Source organism: Urocampus carinirostris, chromosome 10 (genome assembly GCF_059441175.1).
Source record: "Urocampus carinirostris isolate Australia breed hairy pipefish chromosome 10, RoL_Ucar_1.0, whole genome shotgun sequence".
Lineage (NCBI taxonomy): Eukaryota > Metazoa > Chordata > Actinopteri > Syngnathiformes > Syngnathidae > Urocampus > Urocampus carinirostris.
In genome coordinates, this window is record NC_142358.1 from 37,315,727 (window position 1) to 37,337,756 (window position 22,030).

The 22,030-nt window shown below is 41.2% G+C and overlaps 3 protein-coding genes across 11 annotated transcripts in view; 2 read left to right on the plus strand and 1 right to left on the minus strand.

The window, feature by feature from the left end:
- The window catches only part of ncam1b (neural cell adhesion molecule 1b), an 83,380-nt gene extending 63,742 nt beyond the window's left edge, over positions 1–19,638 (plus strand). For 5 of the 9 annotated variants that reach the window (XM_088345350.1, XM_088345351.1, XM_088345357.1 and 2 more), the window contains 6 exons: positions 1,144–1,268; positions 3,576–3,756; positions 6,063–6,264; positions 8,573–8,689; positions 11,234–12,094; positions 14,094–19,638. In XM_088345350.1, coding sequence (XP_088201476.1) covers positions 1,144–1,268; positions 3,576–3,756; positions 6,063–6,264; positions 8,573–8,689; positions 11,234–12,094; positions 14,094–14,208 — 1,601 coding nt within the window. In that variant the 3' untranslated portion in view covers positions 14,209–19,638. Of the gene's footprint in view, positions 1–1,143; positions 1,269–3,575; positions 3,757–6,062; positions 6,265–8,572; positions 8,690–11,233; positions 12,123–14,093 lie in introns of all 9 variants that reach the window. The other 4 variants (XM_088345355.1, XM_088345353.1, XM_088345352.1 and 1 more) reach the window with 4 other exon arrangements.
- cadm1b (cell adhesion molecule 1b) overlaps positions 1–22,030 on the minus strand; it is a 722,615-nt gene that overhangs the window by 588,135 nt on the left and 112,450 nt on the right. The window contains exon 3 of the mRNA XM_088345365.1: positions 6,035–6,238. The gene's annotated coding sequence lies outside the window, so the exon portion shown is untranslated. The remainder of the gene's footprint in view (positions 1–6,034; positions 6,239–22,030) is intronic.
- The window catches only part of zbtb16b (zinc finger and BTB domain containing 16b), a 79,583-nt gene continuing 77,344 nt past the window's right edge, over positions 19,792–22,030 (plus strand). Inside the window, exon 1 of the mRNA XM_088345360.1 lies at positions 19,792–20,635. The gene's annotated coding sequence lies outside the window, so the exon portion shown is untranslated. The remainder of the gene's footprint in view (positions 20,636–22,030) is intronic.

The window sequence follows — 22,030 nt, forward strand, 5'->3', positions numbered from 1 at the left end:
ATCTCGCCTGTTGGGAAAAAAAATACTTTACCCATCAGTGTCCAAAGTCAAACACTGCTGATTAACAGTCTTCGTATTTAAGAACTTTTTAAAATGGCCTTTCATGCTCAGTTAATTCATAAAATCCAGTCTAGACAACCTTTTTTGGGATGTTCCACTATAATTATGCTTTCCCTACCAAAACACGACTCCCTTTTTCATCAGTTCGCTCTGGTTCTCAGTCGACAGCTTTTAGCATTCCTGCTGAGTGCTCACTAACAAACTCGTTGCCTCCCTGTAATGTTGTCTGACCATCACATGCAGATAGAACAGAGTCAGAATATCAAGTTCAAAGCACAATGCACCTGTTTTACTCAGAATAATTATTTTTTGGGGAAGGATGCACAGTAAGCTTTTTTTCCTACCAATTACAAAAAACTGATATAATCCTGCCTTAAGAAATGATAACTTTTTTTTTTTACTACATGGTATTTTTATTCGAAAACTGCTGTCGATCTAGCGCAGTAGTCGATTACATAAATTGGCCCTGACATAAACGCAAGAGTGCGACAAAAACATTTTCGAAACAAAACTCTGTACTGGATTAACACAATCACAACTCAAAAGATGTACAATACATATTTTGGGCTACTTTATATCAGCTTGATAAATAATGTGCTTCCCTACATTTTTTTATGCCTGCTAACTAATTGGCTGCCACATTTACAATCTTCTAAAGGAATGTTGACACACACCGCCAGGGCTAAGTAGCATAAAAACGTCATCCAGTGCTGATTTGTTTTGATCGCAGTTGATTGAAAACAAAATAAAAAAACTAAACAAACAAACATCTAGGTTTGAAGGGGTAGGGTGTGCTAGTCATCTAAATTCCAATTAAGCACAACTCTAATCTATGTGTCATTTCGTCCTGAATGTGATTCCACCACCTGAGAGTAAAATTATCTAAAGAAGAGCCGACGACCTCAAAAGGAGAACGGCAACAAAGAGAGCAAACTCATTATAAAACTTTCCACCTTCATTTCAACTTCTCACTAAGATGAAACGCCTTCTGCTTTCAATAACCTCCCTCGCTGGCGCGAATTTGTTTATTTATTTTTAGTCAGTATAAATCTTAATAAAATTGTGGTTGCTCCCTGCTTCTAGGAAATCCCAGTCCTCCCAAACTGGAAGCGGCGCTTCAGCCGATAGGCAACTCCCTAAAAGTCAGCTGGATCAAGCAAGATGACGGCGGATTGCCCATCCTCCATTACCTGATCCGTTTCAAGCCGGTGAGTATGGAGACAAGGGACCTATATCAAGCCTTTCCAGAGTTACTAACCACAAATCAAGTAAATTTCTAAGGAGACCAGACAGATATTGGAATCTTAAATCTTATGGACAGACACTAAACCAGGGTGTCCAAACTACGACCCATAAAAATATATTATATATTTATATATTCGTGTATAACGCACACTCGTACCCCTAATTTGGACTAGAGATAAGTGTAAAACGTTGTTTTGCTTTTTCTCAGCTTAAACTTTGAGGTTGGCTGTAATGGGAATCAGACCCGGTTCGCATCGTTGAGAGCACCAGATTTTTACCAGTGCTCTAGATGACAAGGCAGTACATTTTATTTCATTATCACTCTCTTTTTCATCACAATAGCAGGTACAAATGTTAATTTTGTTGTGCGTTTCACATGTTACAATGACAACAAATTGTAATCTTTAATTCTATGCATTGTAACGGACGTTTATTGTCATTGCAACATGTGAGATGCACAACTAAATAAACATTCGACTCCGATACAGTGACTAAAGATTGTGTGTTCCTAAGATAAAAGCCAATGCCTTTTCATTTGTCATCTATATTACTGGTGGTCCAGTGGTTAGTTCACTGCTTCAACAGACCAATGCGTCAATATAATGGCATTAACATTTTCTCTTCAACTCTTAAAAAAAGGTTGGAAATGATGAAAAATTGTCGGCTAGTGTAACCTCTGCAGACATAGAACTTTAAAAGATGTAAATGTTTATACAAGCTGTAAAAGGGGGACCGGATAGTGTGTTCCAACTACAGGGGAAATCAAACTTCTTAGCCTCCCTGGTAAGGTTGATTCAGTGCTACTGGAAAGAAGGGTCCTCCAAGAAATTAATGTAGAGCAGCTGCTCCTCTACATTTAGGGGAGCCAGTTGAGGTGGCTTGGGAATCTGATAAGAATTCCTCCTGTATGCCTCCTTCATGAGGTGTTCCGGGCATGTCCCACTGGCAGGAGGCCCTGGGGACGACCCAGGACACGCTGGAGGGACTATGTCTCTGGGCAGGGCTTGGAACGTTTCAGGATCCCATTGGATGAGCTGGATGAAGTGGCTGGGGATAGGGAGGCCTGGACTTCCCTTCCTAGGTTGCTGCCCCTGTGACCTGACCCCGGATAAGCGGAAGAAAATGGATGGATTAAAATCACCACTCCAGAGTCTTCACAAATAATATATGACATTTTTGGTTAGCTTCGAGCTGGGTCCTAAAGCATTTGACCATGTCCCTCGGGGAGCCCTGTAGGGAGTGCTTCGGGAGTATGTGGTACCGGAAAGTCTGAGCCAGGCTGTACGGTCCTTGTATGACCAGTACCAGAATTTGATCTGCAATGCCGGCAGTTATTTGGATTTGGTTGCACTGGAAGTTGGACTCAGCCAAGGCTGGCCTTTGTCAAAATTCTGTTTATGATTTTTAGGGACAGAATTTCTAGACGCGGCCTTGGCGTTCAAAGAAGCCGGTTTGGAAGCCTCAGAATTGCAACTCTGCTTCTACCACATGACGTGGTGCTGTTGGCTTCTTCAAGCCGTGATTCTCATCTATCACTGAAGCGGTTCACAGCCAAGTGTGAAGCGACGGGAAATCATCCGCAAAATGACAGCGTGACTTTTTGGGTGAGGGACAAGATCCTGTCCCAAGTGAAGGAGTTCAAGTTATCTTGAGGTCTTGAATATGAGCGAGAGTATGATTGAACGGGAGATCGACAGGCGAACCGGTCCAATTAACCGGTTGATCTACATTCCTACCCTCACTTATGGTCACGAATTTAAGGTCAGGACCGAAAGAACAAGATCCTGGATACAAGCGGCTGAATTGAGTTTCCTCTGCAGGTTGGCTGGGCTCTCCCTTAGAGATAAGGTGAGAAGCTCAGTCAATGGGAGGAACTCAGTATTGAGCTGCTGCTTTTTCACATTGAGAGGAGCCAGCTGAGGTGGCACAGGCATTTGAAAAGGATGCGTCCCGGACATGCCCCACCGGCAGGAGGCCCCCAGTACAGCCCAGAACGAGCTGGAGAGACTATATCTCCAGGCTGGCCTGCGAACGCCTCGGGATCCCATTGGATAAGCTGAAGGTAGTGACTGGGGATAGGGATCTCTGGGCTTCCCGTTTGAGGCTGCTGGCCGTGCAACCCGACTCTGGATAAGCGGAAGATAATAAACAGATGGATGGGTTTGCTTCGGGCTTGATCCTCAAATCAAGTTAATTGGTTGTGCAAGGGCTGGGTCAGGCTTTAAAGGCCAGGGTTTGGTCGGTTTAACCTGTTAAACATGTTCCTTTAGATCAAATCAACACAGTGGAAACCGGAAATCCGCATGCCCAGCGACAGCGACTATGTCATCCTGAGTGGGCTGGAGTGGGACACAGAATATGACATCTCCGTGATGGCCGAGAATCAGAAGGGAAAGTCGCAACGGGCGACCATGTCTATCAGGACGTCCGTCCAGCCGGCTGTCATGCCAGGTAAGACTTCTTCTCACCTTGCCTCCCCGAAGCTCTTTCGCTCGCTCTCTCACACCGTAACACAACAACTAAACACAAGCACGTCAAGGAGCACTGCTCAAAGCTCACCCTGAAAGGTAAAAATGACGACTCAATAAATCTCCGGGGCTGGAAAAAACACATTTCCTCGTCGAGCTGCGGGGAGAGAAATTCTTTTTCCGGAAGATTTTCCCTGACTGGAAGCTTTGACAGGCGTCACAAATGAGCTTGAGTTTGCTCCTTGCACAACTGGGCCAAGCTACTTCAACCCCCTCCCCCTGAATAATCGCCATTACCTGCAGCTTAAGGCCTGCCTTCAACTTTTCATGATATATTTAACAGCTGACTAACCAGGTGGTCCTAACTGAAGCGTGAGCATCCTCGCCCACTTTCTTGTCCGCTATCAGATGTCATCTTTCCACTTCTTAATTCTATGTGTTGCCATCCCTCCCCTATTTTTCTTTGATGTTTTCACCTTGTGTTTTTTCAGACGACATATTTTCACTCTCTCTTCCTCTGTCCCCCCCCCTTCTCTTTTTCTCCCCTCATCTTTTTTTCACCCCTCCAATGTTCCTGATCTCTGGCCCCGCTCACGGATTTTGTCATCCCAGCCACTCAGGGCTCGCCATGCGTGACGTCCTGTGCCGTGTCACTCATCTTGTCCGTCATCACCGCATTGCTGCTCTCGTAGTTTTGGAGGCGGCCGTCTCAAAAAGCAGACTGTGACAGCCATGTTGCAGGCGTGACCTCCACAACAGAAGTGAACCAAAGGAAATGGAATCCCACTCATATTGACAGCGAGGCGGGCTAGATGACTTTTGAGCAAGGGAGAGTTGGCAGGACAAACTAGAGGAGACAAGAATTAGAGTGCTTTGACTTTCAGTACTTAGCAACTGCTCAACTGTATTGCTCACTGGAGTGTGTGTGTGTAAATATGATGTAAAAGAAAAACAAAAAAGACTTAACCTTTACGCCAACAAACCCAGCTAACAGGAAAAAGCCTAATTATATTCAAAAGGTGCACACACTGTAGTATGATGAGCCATGCGTTAATGTGACATTTCTCCTGCATGTCAAAGTGTTTAAGATCACTGACAGTAATGTGGAAAAATATGTCAACCTTTTGGAATTTCTTACAATTTTGCATGAAACTCTGTAAAATATATCATGTGATCTAAAAATCACACAGATGAAAATTCCGTGTCAGGCCATTTAGAGGTGTGGAAATGGCATGCAAACTATGACAGAAGGGTGAGGAATAAGTAATGGAACCTTATGGGAGACTTCGCTTCTCATCAAGGCAATTTTTGCAGGTGTTTTTAGTGGGCAGGGCAGCTTTTTGCCCCTCATTTGTGATTGGGCACACACCTGACTTAAAATGTTTGCGAAAAATTGGGTGTAATTGCTCTTTTACTCTCCTTAAACAGAGGGTTCTGTTATTTATTCCTCTCCCTTTTCTGTTATTTTTGCATGCTTTCATCGAAACAGGGAAATCTAAATTTTTTGGGTGAAAAGTGGTTTCAATTGCTCCGACTCCCCTTGGGCAGGGGGTACAGTTACTTATTCCTCCCCCTTCTGACATTGTTTGCATGCTATCATTAAAATCATTTTGGGAGATTTTAGTTAAAGCAGACACTATTTTGTTCTGTGTAATTTGAAGGGGACATTCTACATAGGTGAGGAAATCGGAAAGATACAAACTTTTTCATACCACTGTAACCTTGTTTTCTACAATGCTAACAATAAGGTGCTTTTGTTGGTGCTGCTCGCCTCATTTAGTTAACCACAGTATTTTCTTTAAATTTGAAACAAACGGATTTTCAACAGCAAACACACAACATACAAATGATATACATTCCAAAATATTATGAGCACAACTTAATGTACTCGTAAACGTGCTTACACTATGTGTGAACCATTTCTTACCTTTTTATTTGAATGGCAGCAGGTGGATGCACAAATATTTAGCTTTTGTGATGAAATGGAAGATGAATTTGTTTGCCCTACTTTAAAAATATTCTGGGGGACCAATCACCAGATAATGTCACTGTTTTTTGCATAAATTGTAAAAATAATTTAAAATACTAAAAGTTATATCCAACACTAAATAAATACATGCGTTGATTCATGTGATTGAGGGCTGTTTAGCATTCTGCTCATAAACACACTGCATCAACAACAGCAGGTGAGTTTTTTTCATCAAACAATATGCGAATTTATGCAACTCCCGATGGACTAAACTATTGCACGCCCCCCCTACCTTGTTTTCGTTACCATTTGTTGTGTAGCAGATTTGGACGAGGACACCGCGTTCCCTATGGGCATCATGCTGTGGGCGGGCATCCTGGTGGTGGCTTTCATTCTGCTTCTCTTGGCCGTGGACGTCACCTGCTACTTTGTCAACAAGTGCGGCCTCATCATGTGCCTGTGCGGAAAGTCTCCCTCCGGAACCAAAGGAAAAGACCTGGAGGAGGGAAAGGCAGCGTTCATGTAAGTAGGCAAAAACCTGTTGCGGTTTGATCGGAACAAAAGTGCCATAGGTGTGTTCGATTGAAGCTTAAAACCCCAGTGTGTGATATTTGAGCACTGAATGCCATTGTTGTCTTATGCGAACGAAAACCAGTGCCACAGCAAGCAACAACATGGCGACTTAAGTCGGGATTCTACTATATAGAAGAAATTCAAATTATTTTTATCAAAATTAACATTGGTATGATGGTTCAGATATTTTTTTTCTCCTATTATTCAAATCATTTTTTTTTTTTACTGAATACGTTTTTCGTACCCATAGGAGGCACTAAATAGTGCACATTGTCCCTTTAAAATGTGCTTTTTATGCTCGTTTCTAAAGATTGTTACCCTTAGGTAGTTGATTTGTTCTTGTGCTGCCCCCAAGTGGCCAGAAGCTAGAACACACTTTACTGCAGGGGTCACAAACCTTATTGAAGCTGAACCTACTTTTTTGTTTCTAATTAGCAGTTGAAGGCTCCAATTTTTATTCATTTAGAAAATAATGTTTTGTTATTATGTTGTTGCTTTGTTATCACTAGATTTTGATTATTAGAAGTAGGGTTGAAATAGGCTCAGTCAACCTCTAAAACGTTTGCTTTGTTGAAGGGCATATAGTGAGTTACAAATACTGTATTTATTTGTGTGTAACTTTTTTTTAAAACTAATAAAGAACTCACAGTTTTGGAGCGCAGCCATATTTTATTTGTGCATTGATTTATCAATTGAAAAATATTACTGACCATCATCGCAAAACATTGGATGAATGTGAATCAATCCCAGGTTGCGGTGTTGAGAATGGCAAATCATAATCAATAGTCACCAGCGAAATAGATGACATTTGAGAAGTCATTAGGTATTGTCTCATAATCACAGTATCTTTATTCTAAGTACTCGAGATAAATGTTAGAATATGGAGAAAACAAATTTGTCCTGAAAAGGATGATGAGGAAAACAACTCCGATGATGAATTGGACTTTGAATTACATTAATGTCAGGACCAGAACGGAGACAGGACCCACTTGTGTTACGTTTCTCACAGTTTTATTGGAAGAGAGGAAAGGGTTGCCCCCACGATCCGGTGATCGCTGGGCGCGGGAAGCAGGTCGCTCTGAACGCTGAAGTTGGACTTCCGTGGCGAGCTATGGCAGTGTCGAGAACGGAAAAAGAGCAAAAACGTGGTCGGGGTCGGAAACGAGTCGTAAGCCAGGAATGGAGAGTAGATGTGGTCGAGGACCAAAAAAGGTCGAAAGCCGGGACGGGAGGGTAGACGTGATCAGGATCAAAATTGGGTCGAAGCCGGGGGACAGACAGGAGCAAAAAGCAGGTGGGAGTCAGGGTCGAAAAAGGCTTGCCTAGTGTAAACTGAGGTTCGCAGACGGACTGACAACACAGGACAGATAGACGTGGGTTTGAATAGTGACAGGGAGCCAATCAGAGTCCGAGGCACTTGGCGCCAAAAGAGCGGGCTCAGGTGCATCCCATCAGTAATCATGACAATTAAATGCATCGTCAATTTTATGTTGGTATTGTGTTCATAGCTTACATCAATAAATGCTTCCAATCATCAAAAAATTATTTTAATCATGGCCCCACATATTCAACAATCTTTGTCACTTAAGTGCTTAGTTTGAGCTGAGGAAATGTGTAAAATTCTACACCGATTTGTAATTTAAAAAAAGGGGGGGGGGGGTGCGTTTACATGAGTGCACAGAAATTAATATTTAGATATGAATTATAGTTCAATCCAAAGAATTCTGGAAAAATATATAATGTATTTAAATACTCTAATCTGGTCAATAATCTCATGCCAGTTAAATATCTAATTTCATAGAAAATTACAATCAAGTATCACTGGTGAGCTTTTTTCAAAACAGCCTGCAGGCTACACAGGTAGTCTTATGTTAACGGTGATCCTGTGGATAAATGTCGTGCTCTCACTGCTGCGACCCAGGTTCAATTCCCATTGCATGCATCCGCAAAGTATGAGTGAAGAAAAGTCAAACAAAATGCCAATTTTTGATCAAAAATGAAGGGTGCCTGTTTTACACCAGTACACGTTATACACGATTGAATATGGTAACTAGATGAAAAAGAAACCTTAAATATTGAATTTATGGTGGCATACCATTGTAATCCTCAATTGGCAGAACATGTGGTTTGTGTGCAAATAAATGAGCTCTTTGTTCAAGTTTTGCATCCCGTTGCTCAAGGGCATGATTTGCTATCCATTAGTTACACTGCTATCGTCGTTTGATTCCAAAGGGTAATGTCTCTCGTCCGTCCCCAGGAAAGACGAGTCCAAAGAGCCCATCGTGGAAGTCCGAACGGAAGATGAAATCACAGCCAATCACAACGCGGCAGGCCCGACTGAACCTAATGAAACCACTCCCCTCACTGAGCCAGAGTGAGTACGATGTACAACTGTACCGACTTTATTTTCTTTTCTTTTTTTTGCTGCTCTTAAACATTCTAATCCGCTGTCGTACTTTGCACTCCACTTTCAAGAATTCCCTTACCACCACGACGGGACAAAATTTGACCCGCTTCCTTGCACTAGTTCTTGAGTGGAGTCCACTGAGAATGAGTGGCTTTTTTTTCCTAGGACAATTTTGTTTACTGTGTGATCATGCCAATGTCAAAGCAATACCAGTCGGAGACTCGCAAAAAGCAAGAAGGCCTTTGTCCTCTCCCGTAGAGCTTACATGACATTGTCACCGGTACCGTTTTTTGTTTTATTGTTTGCGTGGGAGTTCTTGGCCGGCCTTCCAGCCTTCCCAGTCGATACTCATCAACGATGCAAACCACCCCACCTTCATGTCCACTCACAGCATGACTTTGTTTTTCCTTAGTACAGATGTTACCTCTTTATACGAGCGCCTCGAAACACAAGACGTTTCTTTTTTTGGAACAAAAATCTTACGGGGGTAAATCAGAGCTATGAGCACTCCCAGAGACTGCCACAAGAGACCTGTGTTGGGAGTAACACCAATAATGTAGTTACGTAAAGGCGCTACTTTTTCAGTTACAGGGTAATCCAACTAATTACTTTTTCCATTGTTACAACACCGTTATCGTTACTGACTGTCAGAAGCACTCGCGTTACTTTGGCTAAAGAAAGGCAAATGCGGGGATATGCCATTTTCAGCTGAGATGTTTTTTGCTCTCCGAGTTCTTCACGTCACGTCTTTTAAGATTATGTCACTATTCAAAATAGCAACTACCATATACTTCTAATATAGTATTTACCAACGCGTCGAAAGAAAAGGCCAATTGGTGAATACTGCAACCGACTTGTGTCGTTCACAGCTTTATGAGCTGTCTCTTGGAAGTAGGAGCAGGCTACCGACCAATCGAGAGCCGGCTCCCTTCCACAGATGCTATTTTTCTCGTGATTAGTCAAAATGCTTCTTTTTCAGGGATTCTGTGCTGTTGAATTTGTTGAGTACCAAAAAGGTTAACATTGTTTTGTATTTTATCTTTATCTTTGTAGATTTTCTGTATTAACGTTTAAGTGTTAGTTTTGCTATATTTTCCCCTTTTGAAGTTATTCATAATAATACATAATACAATATAATTTATGGATTAAACAACAAAAACAACCTGAGGAGCCATTTAGGAGCCAAGCTGAAAAAAAATAGATTTATTAAATCGACCTGATATTGTTTACTGCTGGTTGTTATTTTATTACATTGTTTACCATTTATTTTTGTTGCACTTCAAGTTTAGGATGTATCTGTTGCTGGTGAGGCGCAATCAATATTACTATGAATAAATTACTAATTAATAAACTTTAGTCTGTTCTATATTCAACTGTCTCGAATACTCATCAGAAAATTTCAAGTTCTTTGACATACAACTTAATAAAGTAACCGGAAGTTACTTTCCCTGGTAACTAGTTACTTGTACTACACAGTAACTCATGTACGTTTTGGAAGGAGTAACGACAATAAATGAATTGTTTGAAGTAACGCACCAAACACTGCTAGAACACTGCTGGAGACCGTCCGAGTTAGCGCATGCGCATGTCGTCTTCAGACAGCTGATCCTGTCCATTTGTTTATATAACGCAGCAAGTTTTTTTTTTTTTTTACCGTATTGCTTCTCCTTTTTGTGACCTTTCATTCTTGAAAGGGAAATTGTATTTTTCAAGAAAATAAGAAGAATGATGTCAATTGAAAAGCACGAAATAATTGTGCTCGTGTGAGTGACTTAGCTAAGCAGTATAATCGGTCAACATCTACTATTTGTACTCTATTAAAACAGAATTATGCCATGAAGGCTATAAAAATGAACAGGGGTGTGACGGGTCTTTCCAAATTGCGAACCACTATTCATGATAACGGAGAGACATGTTATTGTGGGTAATGCGACAAGGAGCTAGCACGGGAGAGCGACATCGGGAGCAGAAGTCGCAGTTCATTTCCAAAAACCTACAATTTGAGGCAGTGTCTGTACAACTGATATGGGTGTCAAGGCCCGCCATGAACGAGGAATCGGCGAGTACAAGTTACAAAGTGGCGAAAGAGTTTTTGCAGCGCTTTATTGAAATTAAAAGAAAATAAAAACAGTATGCTGTAAATATATTTGTGTATACATACATTAACTTTACAGTAAGACTTTAGTATCATCATATGTCGTGTGAAGTCACTCCTCCTGCAAACCCCACTCCCATCACCAATTGATCTCGCACCTCCTTATAACGCACACACCTTTGTTACGGAAATTTGAACTACAAGCGCAATCCTGGACGAATGAAGCTCGTACGAAGAGGTACCACTGTAGTGGCTTATTTTAAATTTATCTTACTGTTGACGTCCTTGATTTCTGTTGCTTTGTGTTATTTGTGAGGCTGATTAATCTCCTCGCATGCCGCTCCGTGCCACCCTTCCGTGTCACAGTCACCCTGGTGTCTAGTTTGTGTGTCTCTGTTCTCTCCTTCCTCTCTCAGGCTGGCAGCTTTTACTGCCGCACTGGCGTTGGACACGCTCTCCACCGATACGGCCACGCCTACCATCGACCCCGCCCAGGACAGCCCCTCCAGCCAGACCACCACCCTCACGTGCAGTTTATCCACCCCGGCCAATGAGCCCACCCCAATCGTGGCGCCGGCGCCGAGTCCGGAGATGAGCTTTGCGCCACCCACTCCCCCTGTAAGCAGGGCGGCCGTGGAGGCCAAAATCGCGCCTTTAGTCGAGCAGAGGGAAACTGCAGAACAGGAGGAGAAGAAGAGCGACAGTCCGCAAGGCACTCTTGAACGGACTCAAAAACCCGGGACGCCGATCCCCCCCAAACGAAGGCACTCCCCAAAACTGGCTGCACTAAAAGCTCGAGCTAGCCCGCCTGTCTCTCCGTTAGCTACGGCGCCTCCTCTCACACCAGACACTAAGAAAAGAGCACCAAGCCCACCGCTAAATCCCGATTCAAACCGCACCCCTGAAATGCACGCCCAGCCGTCCTACCTGCATAACCCCCAACCTAACCCCCTTTCTTCAGCCATCCAGAGTGCTCCAAAAGCGCAGGATGCTGAAGAACACCCTCTCGTCCAAAACGTCCCCACCCCTGTGTCTCCCCTGACTGCTAATGACCTCCTGGCATCGCCGCCACACGTGTACGACTTACTGAGCCGTGACATGGGCCTCAATAACGCCGCTTTTGACTTGGAGCTGAGCAACGGCACTGAAAGCGCCTCGGCCATCCCCGACGATCTCATTAGCTTAGAGAGCCCGCCCTCCGCCCCTACTCTGCCCAACGGAGACGGAGTGGACGCGGAAGAGACTCTGGCCAAGACCGCTCGTCCTGTCAACGATGAGTACGGCTCCCTCTAGAGGTTTATCTGTGTGCGTGCGTAAATATGCGTGGGTGTGGAACTTGTGTGTTCATTCATTCACCACCACATGTCGGCATTGAGCATACGTATAGCAGCAGGCTGGTCTTGAAGGTGACTGTCTCACGTATTGCTAGTGTCAGCCGCAATCCCCATTCTTAAAAACAAAAATATAGCAAATGCTTGTTAGCATGTAACAATTTTGAATTGCCCAAATCCGGACACAATGGAATTTCGGCCTGATGCCAGCGGTTCGTGAATTGTGATGAGCACTTAGAAAGTCTCTTTCAGACGTCCCCCTCAAAAATTGTGAATTTGTTTAATTTATTGTATCACATGTAGTTAAGATTTTTTACACATACTATTGATACCTGTTGTGATTGAAGGGTCGGACACACAATTCAAGTAGTTTGTTTCTAATGCTAATTTTGTACAACAAGAAAAACGTTTTTCTTATTACTGTCATTATAAATTGTTTCCTTGCTAAATAAGAAAAACTATTCTTCAAAATAAGCAAATTAATTGAATAGCGGAAAGTGGATAATTTTTCTTATATGAATAATTTTCTACCTCAACCAGAAAAATAGAAACTAAATTCTGCCAATGGGACAAGAACTTCTTATTTTCAGTAGATCCCCAGGTTATGGCGTACCGGGTTTGTAGTGTTTTCATGTTCCGATGAAAAAAAATATATGTTGTTCAGCCCTTCGTTACGTTTTCCTCACTATAGAACCTCAATGGCAAATTCTTTTGCGTGCCAAAACTTTCGCAATTCAAATTTTGCAGTGTTTGCTTATGATTGGTTAAGTATCTAAGATGCCCGTCTGCTATTGGTCAACATCATATAAGATGCTGGTCTGCTATTACTTTGAGTCACAGCATCATGAAAATACAGCTATAATATCGGATAAAAGATTTCCCACAATGCTCCCTTTATTTTTTTGTTCAGTTCTAGTCTCATGAAACAAACCTGAATATATGAAGAAGGCACATGCATTGATACCTTTACAAAAGCAACAAAATATTCTCAGGGTAGGAAAATCCTCAAAAGGGGAAGTTTTAAGTGCAGTGGCTTGCGAAACTATTTGGCCCCCTTGAACTTTGTGAATAATTTTGCACACCCACTTTTTCATTTTTTATTTGTTAAAAAAGTTGAAAATATCCAAAATAGTTTGTTCCGCTTCCCCCTCTGCATCCACCTAATACTCCACTGTACCAGCTCAAGTCGCATCTCAACAAAGGTAAATTGAATTTCACTTTTCTTTTACATTTGTTATTTAATCAGACACATTAAACATGAGTAGTACTTACTATGTACTGTATTATCTTGGTATTTTAACGTTTATTTTGGGGGACTGGGGTTTTGGAGCCAATTAGCATAGGTTTTTGAGCCCGGGTCACTATATCGCTGTGTGATCCCCACCTTAGAACGGATTTATGTCGTACCCTAGGGGTCTACTGTACTCAAAATAAGAAAAGTGATCTACTTTTATAGATATTTTTTTTCTAGAAACATGAAATGAGAACATTTCTGTCAATGGAGTTAGAACTTCTTATGTTTTATTTATTCAAATGGTTGGTAAGGGGATCAGACGAGAGGTAAAAAAAAAAAAAAAGAACCCGCCCGCCATCTAGTGGAAGTTGATGATACTGTAACTGATGATCAAGACGCTTGAAAGAAGGCCGGTCCTCGTCTGAAAGAGGCTTTACGTCAAATCAGTGTCTGTTTGTCGTCTATACCCTCACACACGCTTCGAAAAGATGCTATAGTGGTTTCAGTGACCTCGAATTCAGTAAGTAGCTACCTGAACCAAGACGACTCCCGCGAATCCTCATGACTGTTGTAAACGGTGGTGAAAGAATATGTAAGCAGACTGCGAAAATTGAGTCGGCTTACATATGCGTCCAGGTTCATTGTTCAGTTCACGACACTTTTTACCATTTCTAACTCTCGCTCCTCCTTTTTTCTTCTGTTCCCTGCCAGCATTTTTTCGGACGGCAAAGGCAAAGCTGAGGAGGAGCTTCCCAACACTCTGACGGAGACGCTTGGCGAGCACAACAATGTCAAAAAGACCAAGGCGGCGCAGAGCAAAGCATGAAAAGAAAAACAAAACTTCATCTTTAACATCGCGCAGCTGCGGGGATTTTGATTTCCAGTGCCCTTAAGTACACACAATCAAACATACACCAACACTTTTTTCCGGAATGCACTTTCACCACAGTCACCAGATTCTTTTATTTTTTTAATTTGACTTAACAGGACTTCAATGAGACTGACCTAAGCATTCGATTAACATCAGAACTCCCGCCTTCTAAACAAAAAAAAAAAAAACTTTATAATTGTGTGTGCGTGCAATGGTTTTTGTTCTCGTGTGCTTCTTGTTCGCTTGTTTGTGCATGTTTGGCCTGCAGATGGTTGCTAAAGCTTTATAGTTTCGCTTTGATCAATTTCACACAAACACATTCACAAACGTACACACGCGGATTTATTCGCATTGTCCCAGGTACCAGCACTAGCGTTTGTTAAATTAAAGCAGGGGTTTTAAACTCCAGCCCACCACTGTAATATGAAACTTTAAAGGGGACAGCGTGTATTATTTGGCATCTCTTAGTGGTAGAAAAAAAAATACTAAAAATATATATTTATTAACAAGAACAAAAATACACTAACTATGATATAAACATGCATTTTTTTAAAACTGTTCTTAGGTCAAGAAATTTGTGTTTATTTTACAAAACATGAGCTAATTATCCCTTATTTTAATACCACGAATACCAGAAAACAAAACCCTGCAATGAGCTGGGCAAAAAATAAGAAAAAAAAGGTATGTTATGATCACTTTGAGTCTCCGTAGTTTTCGTTTGCACTACACCAAGGGTCTACAACATGGTTCCCACGGACACCCGGGTGCCCCCTAAGGACAGTTGCCCGGAGACCTGTTCTGAAAATAGCTGTTGGGTTATTTTGATCTTGTAGGAAAATGATTTTTGTTAGTGGTTGACTGAATCCATTCAAGCCTACTTCCAATCATTAACCTGGTAATCACAGTTATTTTATAAATGCATATCAAACTAGGTGCCTTTTGTGCTTATTAGTAATGAAAAGCAGCTTTTAGTATGGAAAAGGTTCGAGACCCCTGCACTACACAGTACAGCAACATCTTGAGGTCAAATATTACAGTATCTCTTTGATGCAGTACTTCTCAAACAGTGGAGTGTGTCCCCCCGGCTTCTCTGTCACGGGGACTTTTTTTTAATTGTCGAAGAATAGAGTGCAATTGCAACTCCACTGCATTAGGGGGCAGTGGCACTTGCGTAGGTGGAGTGCGTTTCGTGGTGTAGAAGTTTGCACCGAGCATTTCATTTTTTTTAATATACTTTTTCGAGTCGCTGTACGGGTGGATGGGGAGTGTGGGGCGATAAAGGTTTTCTTCTTCCTAGGGGCGCATGAGAGGAAATGTACATGCAGCCCACACAAACTATGGATTCATTTAATACTTTTTGATTGTATTTTTTAATGTTTTTAGTTTAAGAGCTTCATTTGTGTAGCATACGTTAAAATATATATATTTGAAAAGAGATGAATGTTTTATTAGAGCTTTTATTGTGGAAAACCCACTTTGGACGAGCCTCACTCAGACCCTAGCTTCGTTGGCTTCCAAGTCATTTGAGTTCGAGACCCCTGACTATATGGAACAGTGTAATAGATGACATTGTATTGTGCTATAAAAGACAAGTGCTAACGTACAAAGAACATTACAAACTACGAAGACTCAAAGTGGCATTTTCCCCTCATTTTTGGCCAAGATTTTCATAAGATTTGGGGTTTTCCACTCTCCTTAGGAGAGCCTGTGAAATAAACACAAATGTAGACCTACAAGTTTTTTAAGAATACACGTTTATTCGACAGTTCATCTTTTTCTGCTTATAATTCATATCAATGTTTTTAATGATGTTTTTATCACTAAGACACGATTTAATAAACAATGTCCCTTTAAGGAAACATTAAAAGAAAAAACACATTGGCACTAAGAGTGCTGATGTTACGATCTAATTTCATTTGAGCCCCCGCACAAAAACCCCCCAACATTTTTGGGTACCAACTACAAAGACTTCCATTCCTGCCTGCAAGCTTGTGCGCCATGCCTGTGTGTGTGCTAGCGCGAGAGCGTGTGAGTGTCTGTAGAACGTCCCGTCATCGGTTTCTATGATAATCTGCTTTGTCGTGAAAGATCTAGCGTCTTGTTTTTTTTTTAAATATATATATATATGTAAAAATATACTGTATATTAATATGTACTATTATTCATGTTAGACAAAGAAAGGTGTGGACTAATAACAGCAACAGGTGTTGTGTACTTACAGTGTCGGATAACACACACAAGTTGGGATATGTATACAACTTCGAGTCTTGTTAATGTCGTAAAGGAAGGCATGAAATCATAATGACTAACAACCAGGCACGCTTTTTGGACGTAAAATGCCCTCTTTTGGGTTCATGAGTGTCGTTATTGCCGGTTTTGTTGATTTTATCCTTTGAGTGTTCTGTAACGTGAGCCTAAAAACAAAAAAACCTTCCCCCCTCTCAATTCTCGTCTTTTGTACAAAGTGCTCGTCAAGGAACCCGGGTGGTCACTCGCTCTTTTCAGAAGCAAATAAAACTACAATGAGGTCTGTATTTCCTCAACTCAACGGCTAATGATTGCATACGGTTTTCCTTTAACAATGATGACCTTTTTCGACTATCTTTGTTCGCAGATGCTGCTCATTTGAATTCTGTTGCTAACCAAAACAGCAGCAAAACTGAAGGACAAAACAGTCAGTCAATTATTTCCTTGCTAGCAATTGAAGGCAGGTAAATCAGTGTTTCTAAACCACTGTTTCTCAACCAGTGTGTTGTGACACAAAACCCTTTCTAGTGTGTCACACCAAATTGTCTCATAATGAGGGCAAATACACAGATACACAGATATTATCAACATAAAATATAGGTTATTCATCTGCTATAGAATAGAAGTGTGTTTTAAGCTTAGATGTAAAAATTTCCACTGAGGTTGCAGATCGAATCTCAGGGGGAAGAGCTAATAGAAGGATGTAAATGCTGAAAAGAAGGGGGCCAAGTACTGAACCCTGCTGAACACCAGGGGTAACACTAAAGGGCTCAGATGTCATTTCACCATATTTAACACACCTATCTGAGAGGTAGGATCTGAACCATCTAGTCACTTATTTGTATAGCAAGGGGTTCTGAACCCCATTAACCGTGATAAACAAGAGATTATAGTATTGAATTGCTAATAATTGTCTATATGTGATCAAATATCTTTGTATGTTCTTATAAAACGGTCAAGTGTCAGAACATACAAGGGGGCAAGGACCAACTCCAAAAAAAAGTGGTATTAAGAAAATAATGAAACAAAAAAACCACAACGGAATACTTAAAATTGGCTTTCGGTCTGCCATGTCAGACAATGAGAGGTATTTGTGCCGATACCATTGTACAAATGTATATGCCAAAAAGGTACTACAGGTAAATCATTTAATACAAACACAAATTAAATAATCAGAGTTACACCGGCAAATATTTGTTTTGTTCTCATTTTAATAGGAAAAAGTTAGAAATATATTTAATGAAAACAGTAAAAAAGTAAAAATATTGACCTACTATCAACACCGATGACCATTACTCCAATTTGCAATCAGGCACCCGCATTAAAATGTGGCTAACCGAAGAGCAGTATCTGCATACAGTATCTCACATTTAAGACAATATATTAGGGATGCGCGATAAGTGTTTTTTTCCCGACTAATAACCGATAAAATCCTGTCACTAGAGACGGATAACCTTTTTGTTTTACTAAATGCTCTAGTAAAAATGGCTCAAGAAAGTAGTGCTTGACTTTATCAAATTATCAATGCTTTGTCAGTAGCCAGTGTTGTTATAGGAGGAATCCGGTCTGAGGACTTCACTGTCAATGTTGGGATGAAGTGAGGCTGTGTCTCCTCTCAACAGTCACTTGCTACACCATGTCTTGCAGTCCAAACATGGTGTGGACTTGGAATAGCACTGTGATGGTAGACTACAGGCTCATACAAAGACATTGAAATGCATCCACGAACTCCAGTACGCAGATGACTATGCTCTTCTGACACAGAGTCAATGCAGTACGCCCTGCACACCCTCTCAGCTCTATACAGATCTTCTGGCCTTCAGGTTACAACCAAGGAAACTGAAGTTATGGCTCAACTCTGCACTGTATCCCCCTCACCCGTTAGTTTTCAAATCAATGGAAATCCACTCAGTGTTGTTGACCGTTTCACATATCTGGGCTCTACATATTCTGCACTTCACAGTGAAATACATCGTCGGGTCAGTAAGGCCTGGTCCGCTTTTTGACGCCTCCCAAAAAGGATGTTCAGCAACCTCAACCTGAAAAGCAACACCAAAGTCGCAGTCTGTATCTCAACCTTACTGTAATGGTGTAGGTTAATGGACGCCACATAGACACCAGATAAAAATGCCTTGGAATGTACCATACCCAATATCTTCCAAAAATTCTCAACCTGACCCGGAAAGACCAAATACCCCACACTGACATTTTAACAGCAGGGAATCAACTCAGGCCTAAAAACATCTGCTCTGGGCTGGCCACACCATCTGCATACCCGTCTCTCAAGCCAAGTCCTTTATGGACAACTGAACGCGCTAAAGCGAGCTGTCGTTAGACAGAAACTGGGCTACAAGGACTACACAAGAACTTAACTGCAAGAAGACCAGCCTAGAGGGGCACCTTTAGGAAAGCAACTTTTGTAATAAACAACATTCCCACTCAAAGGAGGATGGCAAGACGTGCACAGTGGAAATGAACCTCCCCCATCCGTGGGAGTGTGTCTGGCTCCAAAATCGGCTTCAATCAGCCAGATGAGGAGACGTCAGGTGACATCAGACCCAGCATGACCAAAATAGAGGAGACATGACCAAGTTGTGTTGCTAGTTCTATAGAAAATCGAAAATATAGTCTAATGAAGAACATACATGCTTACAGTATTTCTAAAAAGTAGCGCTGGCTGATTGAATAGTATAGTCATAGTATTACAAATTGATTAATTATCGAGTCTATTTTCCCTTCCAGGATGATAACACATCACATTTTGTCGTTATCGGGCTGATAATATCATGCATCCCTTCAATAAATTCTTCCCTCAACTGAACACATTTGCTTTCAAATATGGAAAACAAGAATGTTTTACAATGAATGTTTAAACAGTACGTGAGAGTACATGTTTCTAACCAAAATCAGAACCTGCCGAAATTCAAATGAAATGAAGGTCAGAATAAAAAGACCTGAAAAAACGTTATTTGAGGAAATACAGTTCAGTAGAACCGAATTTCTCAACTGCCCTTAACAGAGTGCCCACCTGGCTTCCCAATTTGAGCTCACGGGGTTGCAAAACGCAGTAAATATCTGCTGTGTACAGTCTCGAGTGCTAATCGGTTTTCGAAATAAAACGTTGTTTTCTCAATCTCATACTCTCTTGGCCCTATTTGTATGACATTACATGCAGGGTTGGGTAGGGTTACTTTAACTGGATAACTTTCAATTACTTTTGGATTACTCCAATACCAAATATGCTAATAATAGACAAAAGAAACTAAATATGGATACAATTATGACTCAGAAGACGTGGTAAGCTTTCTCTCCTGGCTTTGATCTCCGGCAAAACAAACATAAAATGCCACAGAAACAAAATGAAAATAAATCCAAACAGCTTGCCAACATCATTTTTGCCGTTTTATATGTATTCAGTTACTCCCCAAGCCTACACAAAATTTAGTCATTTTATTCATATTTAGTTTCTTTTGTCTTTTATTAGCATATTTGGTATTTGAGTAATCTGAAAGTAATTGAAACTAATCCAGTTAAAGTAACCCTACCCAACCCTGATTACTTGCAAGTCAAATGTACAAGAGATGCTTATATGTATGTAATGACAGATGGTGTCCGCAAGATAGTAGCAGACGCCCACGAAGAAAGTTCAACTTTTGCTCGATCGGTGATGGACAGGCGCACTATGCAAACAGGTTGTACGGGCAGGAGATTCCGTCATGTACTTTCTCTTACGGTAAAAACGTGTTGCACAATGTTTGTTAGTCACATAAAAAGTAAATGATTCTGATATAAGGTAATAACACTCCCTTGGCAAGCTCATATGTTTCCCGAATGAGTCATCAATCATCAAAGCTAGTGCTTTGCTCACTGTCGTTTTAGCTCTTTTAAAATGACGCATTGACACTGATTTATGTTATAAAGTAATCATGTTAGTTGCACTTGCTTGTTTGGTAAAATAACGAAAAGACTTGACATTACAAGTCTGGAAAGAAAACGATGACTCAAGTTGGCGGCACTGAGCTTCGAACGCACCGGATGTTGGTTTACTGCCTATCACAATAAAGTGTCCGAGTTGTAATCTGTGCTTCATTTAATATGTAAGGAGTGTACACTGAGGAACAACTACTACTTTAAGGTAAGGATCTTCAACACAAATTTTTCCTCAAGCAACTTTTCCAATATTGCTTAAGCCAGGTGTCACCAATGGGGTGCCCATGGGCAACAAGTAGGAGCACCTGAGTAGACTGACTAGTTCTGTCAATAGCTCACAAGTTACGGGTCATTGTGACTTTGAAGAAATTAGCCTATTTAGCCTAGCCCCACTTCTAATCATTACATTTTGTGATTAAATAATAATAACAGAGTGACATAGTAGTAACTGACTTATTCTGATTTTCAATAGCACACTGATAGCGCCTTGCACTAATTAGGTAATGAAAAAAAATCAGGTCTCAGCTTCAAAATGGTTAGTTACCCCTAGCTTATACTACACAAGGGTTAGCGTACACAAAAAAAGACAAACTTCTTTTGAAAACCGTTATATTGTATATCCCATTTAATTTCTGATTATGGTTTGTAATTCAAGTCATGTTTGTTTGTGACACCCTTAATCACAAAGAGTCTCAAAGGGCTGCACAGACAACAGATTATTGCAAACCACAGACTATTATGACACCATCCCCTGACCTAAAATCTACATGAGGGCAAGGAAAAACTCAAAAACCTCTACATGAGGAAAATGAAGAAATCTTGAGAAGGGACAGTGTATAAACATTAACAGTACAAAAACAAAGTACTTCTGAAATACAAGAATAAAATACTTCTGCAAACAAGACACCTCTGAACAACTGTTTTAGAATCAAGTCAAGAGCATTTAAAATAAAAAAAAATACATACCCGCAATATTGCACTTTGAACAGAGACATAGCACTTTAAAACGGTTTTCTTTTCCTCAACTGTGGTTAAGTGCGTCGCTATTGCAACTTACATCCATCATCTGCACCGCTTATCCTCAGTAGGGCCGCGGGGGTGCCGGAGCCCATTCGAGCTATCTTTGGGCAGTGGGAATGGTTGCCAACCAGTCACAAGCAAGCGCAACAAAAATAAGAAGCAGAAGAAGAAAACTCCAGGAGAGGGTGTCCTGACTCTACACTCCAAAGCGCCAACCAGCCAAGAGTTTGTCGACTGCCTGCAGAAATTCAAGTTTGCTTTCAACCAACTCGGTAAAGTCAGAGACAGACGACTCACTCGCTCATTCACACCTAGGGACAATTTGGACCAGCCAATTAACCTAAAATGCATGTTTTTGGAATGTGGGAGAAAACCCACGCAATCATGGGGAGAACATGCAAACTCCACACAGGAAGGTTCAATCTCATGACCTCAGAACTGTGTCGCACACGCGCTAACCACTGCGCCGCTATTGCAACTTAGTACCGGTAAGTATTAATAGAGGAACCGTGTCTGAGGGCATAAGTAGCCAACAGGTTCTGATAATAGCTCATCAGTGATGGGTAATTGTGATTTTCCG